General features: G+C 40.3%; 1 protein-coding gene across 3 annotated transcripts in view; it reads left to right on the top strand.

The window, feature by feature from the left end:
• TEC (tec protein tyrosine kinase) overlaps positions 1-9,302 on the top strand; it is a 137,518-nt gene that overhangs the window by 44,993 nt on the left and 83,223 nt on the right. For all 3 annotated transcript variants that reach the window (XM_035005022.1, XM_035005024.1, XM_035005023.1), the window contains exon 2: positions 4,504-4,689. In XM_035005022.1, coding sequence (XP_034860913.1) covers positions 4,552-4,689 — 138 coding nt within the window. In that variant the 5' untranslated portion in view covers positions 4,504-4,551. The remainder of the gene's footprint in view (positions 1-4,503; positions 4,690-9,302) is intronic.

Raw genomic sequence — 9,302 nt, forward strand, 5'->3', positions numbered from 1 at the left:
GGCTTGGGTGACTTTGGGCAAGTCGCTAAACTTTTCTAAACCCCAGCTTCTTAATTTGTAAAATGAGTGAAATAGATGATGTCTAACACTTATTTCAACTCAACTGGTATGCTCTTGGTAAGACTATTTAAAATCTCCTATAAATCAGATAAGGGAATATTTTTTTCAATGCATTTAACATGATGTATTTTCTCCTGCCCCTGGATGTTGAGACCTTTTGCTTCTAAAACTGCAGCTGAGCCACACCTCATTTCCACCTTCCAAAAATCTGCCTTCTATTTTGGAAACTATGGTGTTACTCACTGGCCTGGGAACTACACATTTGCATATGGCCTGTTTTCCAGGGCCTAGCTTGCTTTTTCCCTTACAATCCATTCTTTAAGTTGTCGTTTTCACCCTGCATTGAAAATGTGTTGCACAAAGATGAAAAGATGATTTCTGAAGTGCTATTTACCCGTCAACCAGTTTCTCAGAAGAAAAAAAAAAGTACTAAAATTTTAATTTAGAATAACCAGGACCAACTGAGATGCAAAAGGAACAAGAGCTTTCCCCTGACTTCTTTTTTTTTTTTAAGATTTTATTTATTAGAGAGAGAGAGAGAGAATGAGAGAGAGCACTAGAGGGAAGAGGGTCAGAGGGAGAAGCAGACCCCCCACTAAGCAGGGAGCCCGATGTGGGACTTGATCCCGGGACTTCAGGATCATGACCTGAGCTGAAGGCAGTTGCCCAACCAACTGAGCCACCCAGGTGCCCATCCCCTGACTTCTTAACCTAGAAAAACTGAAGGCTTCACTGGGTCCGTTCTCCAGTTGCTTACTGAGAGGCTGCCATGAATACCAAGAGTGCCGTAGTTACTTTGAGAGTCCAACCTCTTCCTTTAAGATGACGGCTCTCAAATCTACCTGCACATTAAGTCATGATACCCTGGGCCCCGCCCCAGACCAACTGAAGAAAAATGTCTGCCTAGGGGCGCCTGGGTGGCTCAGTTGGTTAAGCGACTGCCTTCGGCTCAGGTCATGATCCTGGAGTCCCGGGATCGAGTCCCGCATCGGGCTCCCTGCTCGGCAGGGAGTCTGCTTCTCCCTCTGACCCTCCTCCCTCTCATGCTCTCTGTCTCTCATTCTCTCTCTCTCAAATAAATAAATAAAATCTTTAAAAAAAAAAAAAATGTCTGCCTGGACATTGCAAAACATACCCCTAGGTGATTTTTAAAATTAATTAATTAATTAATTAATGATTTATTTGTTTATTTGAGGGGGAGAGAGTGTGCATGCACGAGCAGGGGAGGGGCAGAGGAAAAGGGAGAGAGAGTTTTTTTTTTTTAATTCAAGGAGTTTTAATACATTTATACACATTCAAGTAATCTCTGCCCCAGTTGAGACGTAGAAAATTCCCTCATGCTTCTGCCCAGTCCACCTCTACCCCGCTCCCCACCCCCACATAGGCAACCATTCTTCCAATTTCTATTATCACAGATTAGTTTTTGCCTGTTCTTAGACTTTATATAAATGGAATCATATGGCATATACTCTTTTGTCCATATATATGTGTGGGTCTATTTTTGGACTCTAGTCTGTTCCTTTAATCTATTTTTAATTTAAATTCAATTAATTAACATATAATATTAGTTTCAGAGGTAGAGTTCAGTGATTCATTAGTCTTATATAGTACCCAGTGCTCATTACATCATGTGCCCCCTCCTTTATGTCCATCACTCAGTTCCCCCATCCCCCAACCCTGCTCCCCTCCGGTAACCCTCAGTTTGTTTCCTATGATTAAAAGTTTCTTATGGTTTGTCCCCCTCTATGATTTCATCTTGTTTTATTTTTTCCTCTCTTCCCTTATGATCCTTGGTTTTGTTTCTTAAATTCCACATATGAGTGAGATCATATGATAATTGTCTTTCTCTGATTGACTTATTTTGCTTAGCATAGTACCTTCTAGTTCCATCCATGTTGTTGCAAATGGCAAGATTTCATTTTTTTGATGGCTGAGTAGTATTCCATTGTATATATATACCACATCTTCTTTGTACATTCATCTGTTGATGGACATCTGGGCTCTTTCCATAGTTCGGCTATTGTGGACATTGCTGCTATAAACATTGGGGTGCAGGTGCCCCTTCGGATCACTATGTTTGTATCTTTGGGGTAAATACCCAGTAGTGCAATTGCTGGGTCATAGGATAGCACTATTTTCAGCTTTTTGAGGAACCTCCATACTGTTTTCCAGAGTGGCTGCACCAGCTTGCATTCCCATCAACAGTGTAGGAGGGTTCCCCTTTCTTCGCATTCTCGCCAACATGTCATTTCCTGACTTGTTAATTTTATCCATTCTGACTGGTGTGAGGTGGTATCTCATTGTGGTTTTGATTTTTATTAAGGGAGAAAGAGTCTTTTTTTCTAATTTTTAAAAAAGATTTTATTTATTTATTTGAGAGAGAGAGAGCACTCAAGCAGGGGCAGAGGGAGAGGGAGAGGGAGAAGCAGACTCCCCTGATGAGCAGGGAGCCTGATGAAGGGCTCCATCCTAGGACCCTGAGATCATGACCCGAGCCGAAGGCAGACGCTTAGCCAACTGAGCCACCCAGAAGCCCCTAGGGAGAGAGTCTTAAGCAAACTCTGTGCTGAGCATGGAGCTGGTTGCAGGGATCGATCTCACGACCCTGAGATCTGACCTGAGCCAAATCCCAGAGTCAGATGCTCAACTGACTGTGCCACCCAGGCGCCCCTCCCTAGGTGATTTTAATGTGCAACTAAGGTTGAGAACTTTTCTTTAGGAGCTTTAAATCTAGGTGAAAGTTAAAAACTGTACATTAATTGCTGTAGGACATGGAAGACTATGATGTGCTCTATGATGAGTGATACAGAGATCATGGGTGCATGAATTGGAAGGCATTTAATTAATTGGAGTCATCAGGAAAGGCTTCATCAAGGAAGTAAGTTTTGAGCTGGTGGACTTTTCATACCAACTATTTTGACTGGGTATGGACTATTTGAAGAGCAGTGGAAGGAAAGATTGGATGATAGGTTTTAGCCAGATTGTGATTGTCTGGTGTTAATATGGGAATTTTGACTTTATCCTGCAGGTGGTAGGAAGGCTTTTGAGGAGGCATTGAGGATTTCTGGTGAATGAAATAGCGTGATGCAAGGTGGTGTCTTTGAAGATTGATTCAGTGGGAATGAGGGGAATGTTGTTTGAACAAAATGAGGCAAGAGCCTGGGGAAAGAAAGACCAGTTGGAGAGCTGCTACCATGGTCCAGATTATAAGGCTTTGAGCTAGGAAAAAGGCAGTGGAGTTAAAAAAAAAAAATAACGATAGTAAACACTTATAAAGAGTTTTCATAATAAGCAAGTTCTTTCCCACATCTCATTAAACCTCACAATAACCTTGGGGTTATTTATCTCCATATTTTGTAAATGAAGGAATTTACATACCAGAGGTTAAACTGTTGTAAAGTAACCTTACAGAAGTGGGGGTCCTGACTGGATATGACAGATTAGTAATAGGGAGTTGCAGAGGTTCTTCCAAGGCATCAGGTTGGGTATGAAAATGGTAGAATTCCTAGTGGCTAACTCAGTGTCAAGGCTCTGGCTCTGCTTTCAGGTAACCTCTTATATTCTTCACGTGACTTCCATTACCTCTATGGTTTGATGTACAATGACTGTAAATGTATGGTGAAGGGAAGGGAAGAAAAGGCTATTGTCAATTCAGTTTCTATCCAATAAGAATCTTAATGTATTTCCTGAGTAGTTTTGGGTTTTCAGATAGTTAAATTTTGTTGAATTTTGGAAGGCTTAGTCCAGGTGTGGGGGATCCAAATACAGGGCTGAGGACCTTGTCCAGATGGTTCTTCCCTGAGTAGGTTAGTTGTGACCAGGTGGATTTCCTTTTCTCTTGTGGTTGTGACAGGAACCATAGGAAAGAGAACTATGGAGCATGGTGTAGACATTGGAGAACATCCTCATGGCTGTGGTAACTAGGATGTTTGATCAAGATTACATACTTATCAGAGCTGGAGATTGACTCATACCCACCACTGTGGTAATTCATTTTGTTCACAAGTCCACCGGGTCCATGTGCTCATCCATTTTGTGTACCAGGCTCCCAAGGCAATTTAAATACCAGCCTAAATCAGCCGTGCAGGTGATGAAATGTGCTTTTTCATCTGAGATATTTGTTTCCCTGCAATTAGATAGCAGAAGAATGTGCCAGAAACCTAAGGGATGCTGGGGGAGGTACAAAGGAGTGACTCATCATCATGGCAAACCTTGATTAGATTTTCTTGTGAAGTGCTGGGTCCTGGAGGAACAGGATGAGCCTGGGGATGAAGAGAGGTTGAGCTTTTGTGCCCTGGGCAGTTTCAGTCCAGGTGCATAGACTAATATTCACTAGTTCCAGCTGTAGAGAGGGTAAAGTCCACTTTGGTAATTTGGAATGAGAACATCTTTGGAAAATTAAGATGTCACATTTTATTTCAACTGTTTTTTTTCTCACTTTAGAATACCAGGATCTTCAATGGCAGGAGACAGAGTGATCAGAAGACCGAGATGAATTTTAACACTATTCTAGAAGAGATTCTTATTAAAAGGTCACAGCAGAAAAAGAAGACATCACCGTTAAACTACAAAGAGAGACTTTTTGTGCTAACAAAGTCCGTGTTAACCTACTATGAGGGTCGAGCAGAGGTAGGAGACAATAAAAATTTACTTTGCTGCTTTGTCTGTTGATAATATTTTACAATATTGTTCCCCCTCTGCACCGCCCCACCCTGATCTTATGGAATAAACTTGAGGCAAATGAAGTTAAGGTAATAATTTGTTATCATTTGGATCTGAACAATAAAGCTTAGAATATGGTGAGAAATTATTCACAAGTCTCTTGATTATGGTGTATTATATGTGAGTATACATTTTATATCAGCCTACTGAATTAATCTGTTCATATACACTGTGTCTGTGTCCATTGCTTTATATGAATAGTTCTTCATCATTATGTGGAAATTATTTAAAACTGGTTAGTGATTTGGTGGATCAAGCACATTACTGATGTTGACCTAAAGCAGAACTGTTCAACGTTTCTTGTGACAAGCAGTTACTGCAGAGTGCCTTTTATGGGGGCAGGGAGTAGTGGCTTCCAACAACCTTGTCAGTGAGTGTGGGGCATGGTGAGGGCGTGTTGTCAGCCAGCTGCTGGCTTTTCAGTGGTTTTAGCCTCTGGTTTTCCCACTGGATGAGCTGTGTGAATGGAGAGTTGCCTCTGGCCAACCTTGTTTCCTCCTAACATCTTGGGAATGCAGCATCTCGTCCTGCAGGTCCAGCCATGCTCCTCCTTACTAGAAATACTCTCAGATTCCAGGGAATGACTGGAGAGTGTGTTGCCCCTTGTTGACCACATGCTATTGTCTAGTTGGTTACAGTGGGATTTTTGGTGATCTTATTGTTTGGTTTTATTTAATTCTGCTTTTTTACCTGGAGTGCCTTCCTCAGAAATTGATTTACTTTTTTTGGTTGTTTGTCTTGTTTTTGTTTTTTTACTCCCACTGATTTCTCTGTGTTTTTGTTACCCCCAATTCAGAGAGAATGGCATCATTGATTCTTTCTGGTTGTCCTTAACTCTGTTAATTTCTGTTGTGGCTTGTCACTGCGACTTACAGAATTCTGCAGGTTCATGTAATTTAGGACTAAAGTCCTTTATCCACCTTCCTAAATCCCTGAAATGCTGAAGACCCAAACTGGAAAAACTCTTTTAGTTGTAAAACTTGGCCTGAGATGAAGCTGTTTTTGGTCTTAATTTATCCTAGTCACTGTGACTTTTTTTGCGGGGGGCATGTGTATGTGTGCAGAAATATTAATGTGCTTATTTATGTGGGGCTGTCCTGGTCCCTGCTGGGAGTATATATATATATATATATATATATATGGTATATGTGCTATATTTCATTTATTAAATCTGAAAAATTCAGAGTTCCAAAAGGGTTTCAGGTAAGACCAGAAATATGAATTATTTTAAAATCTAAAATAGATTTTAGGAAAACAATACATTTTTGCTGTATGGTAATTGTTATATTTGAATTAAATCTAGTAAGTCTAGGAAAAGAAGAGAAATATAACCATGAAAGTGATAAAACATGGTAGTTTCTTAACCAAAAAAAGCCTCAGAAACCTGTATTATCTACTTAGAAATATGGACTGATAAAATTGAAACATATTGCAATTGTTAGGTCACTTTGAAGATGGTAAATATACAAGGTTTAAAGTGCCCTACTTGTTTCAGATTAAGTGGAATAAAGAGAACAGTGGGACCCCTTTTTATTTTAGAACCTGGCCCACTGTCTTGCCTGAGAGCAGCCTCAGTCACTATGAGAACCACAAAGGACAGAAGGAGGAGGTTGTCACAACACATAAATACCCAACTTCTGACACTTAGCATCAGGGTCCACCTTCTTTCTGGCTGCTGATTGGCCCAGTGAGCCTCATCCTGCTTTCACTCCCACTCCTGCAATGATCCCCCCCGGATTCTTTTTCTTAGGGACAGACCTTCACTAACATATTTAGGGCTTCCAGCTTGAAACGTGGTTGCAGATTTGTTTGCCTCTCACAGTTAAAAATAAATTGTTGTCCATAGTAAAAAGTTAGGAATTTTAAGATAAGAATCTGAATTTTTGTAAAAATAAAAGTCTAGTGATGGGTATTAAGGAGGGCACGTACTGCATGGAGCGCTGGGTGTTATACGAAAACAATGGATCGTGGATCACCACATCAAAAACCAATGATGTATTGTATGGTGACTAACATAACATTAAAAAAAAAAAAAAAAAAGTCTGACCATACTGGGCTGAGTTCCTGCCTAACAATACTCCGCCTGGTTCTAGGTAAGCCTAGGAGCACCCCATTGTCGTGTTTCCTCCCTGTTTGAGTTAATATGCTCCGTTCTCAGTTTTCCACAGATGAACATTCCAGTTTCCATCTCCCCAGCCCTAGAAGCTCTGATTCAAAAAGAGCTGTGATGTGGGTAACTCATAAGAATCAATAGGCATTTCAAATATAATTATTTTGGGCGCCTGGGTGGCTCAGTTGGTTAAGCGACTGCCTTCGGCTCACGTCATGATCCTGGAGTCCCGGGATCGAGTCCCACATCGGGCTCCCTGCTCAGCGGGGAGTCTGCTTCTCCCTCTGCCCTTGCTCCCTCTCATGCTCTCTCTCTCTAATAAATAAATAAATAAATCTCAAATATAATTATTTTGTTAAAAATGTAGGACTTGATGTGGATTAGAAAAACCATGGGGGGCACTCGGGTTAGGATAAATAGCCTAGAGATATTTATTTTAGTTGTTCATAGTTCTGTTTTTTAAAAAAACAGTGGGTAGGCTATTGATTTATCTAGTCACTATGATTCCTAGTGTCTTCATGGCAATTAAGTGCCATTAATGCTTTATTAAAACTCTCAGTTAATCATAATGTGACTCAGACATCCATCCTCCTCTGGTTCTCTGAACCCCAGCTCCTTCAACATGATGGCAACAAGCGTTTCTTCTATTAAATACAGTTTATTGTGCTTTTTTAAAGTATGCAAAGGAATTCTGTTTTAGATGATGAGAAATTCAGTCAAGCTGTTTCTTCCAAGTCTGGTATTGGCAAAGTTGTGTTTCAGTTTCTGCTGTGGGCCATTCTTTCATTTGTCCTCCTTGCTCTTACTGCCCTCAATTAGCTCATGTTTCTGCATATTCTAATGAGCTGATATGAGATCTTCTTAGCATTGATGTCGTTTGATCTTACTCAGAATAATAAACAGAACATAGGACCGGGGTGGGGGGGGGCGCGGTTGGTAAGTGATCTTGTTCTCTGGTCGGGGAACTAAATGACACGTGGGTTAGACCCCCTGCCATGCCAGGCGAAGCTCCGTGTGGAATTGAGATGGAATTCAGGGAAGAGCAGGGCTGGAGCTTAATTAGGAAAAGAGTCTGTTAAATAATGGTGAGAAAACAAGGAATGGAGAGATTTCTACATGGTGAGATTTGGAATAAAAAAATTCAAGTAGTATGTAAATCTACAGTTATCATTAGCTAAGAAACCAGGAACTTTTTAATTTATTTTTTATTTTATTTTATTTTTTTTAAAGATTGTATTTATTTATTTGACAAAGAGAGAAAGAGAGCACAAGCAGGCAGAGGGGGAGGGAGAAGCAGGCTCCTGGGATCCTGGGCCAGGGTCCTGGGATCATGACCTGAGCCGAAGGCAGACGCTTAACCAAGTGAGCCACCCAGGCATCCCAGGAACTTTTTATAATTGGACTTTGGTACTACTAATTTGGTTCATTTGTTGTCTGTAATAACTGCTCCAGTATGGAAACTGGAGAATAGTTTATCAAGTTGAGGAGTAGGGAAACTGGTTTTGATCCTCAAGGCTGTCCCCAAGTTTGGTAATTCACTAGGAGAATTCAGAGTACTTGGCTTATAGTTGTCTTTATGGCTATGATTTGTGACTATGGAAGGAGACAGAACTAAACTGGCAAAGGGAAGAGGCACATGGGCAAATTTCTATAGGAAACGAGGCAAGCTTGCAAGAGCCTTTTCTCAGTGGAATCTTCAAAAGGTGTGCAAAATTCTTCTAGCATTCAATTGTGACAATTATGAAATGTTGTCTACCAGGGAAGCACATTAGAGGCTCAGCACCCAAGGTTTTTGTTGGAGACTGGTCACATAGGCACCTTCTCTCTATCATGTACCAAAATTCCGGACTCCAGAAGGAAAATAGGTGTTCAGCATAAACCATATTGTTTGTACAAACAGCTTAGGCACAATGAGCTCTTTTATCAGTGCTGGGAATGGTAGGACCCCCTCAAAGTCCAAGTTCCCAGATGCCAGTCAAGGGTCAGCCTAGTAAGCAGGGCTTTCTCAGGTAGCAGTCTCTTAGGACCATTGTCTGCACTTTAGTAGTAATAGTGACACAAATTATTGAGTATCACATACAGGCCAGGCACTGTGCTAAGTACTTTACGTACATTATTTCCTATATTCTTCAAAACAAACATCTTATTAGTGCCCCCACTTAAAAATGAGTGACACAAGCCTTAGAAAGTTTAAAAACTTATACAAGATCATTCATTAGTGAATTGCAGTGATATTTCTTTAAAGCCTATCTTTGAAACAACCTTGGTACTCCAGAAAATTAGAAAAAAAAAACTATTAGATTTCTCTGCAACACAGATAAAGCTTTATTTTAAAGCTTTTGAGAATATTTAAGATTTTATTTATTTATTTATTTATTTATTTATTTATTTATTTATTTATTTATTTATT

The sequence above is a fragment of the Mirounga leonina genome, unplaced genomic scaffold (assembly GCF_011800145.1).
Source record: "Mirounga leonina isolate KUSES-001 unplaced genomic scaffold, KU_Mleo_1.0 Mir_129, whole genome shotgun sequence".
In the NCBI taxonomy this organism is placed as follows: domain Eukaryota; kingdom Metazoa; phylum Chordata; class Mammalia; order Carnivora; family Phocidae; genus Mirounga; species Mirounga leonina.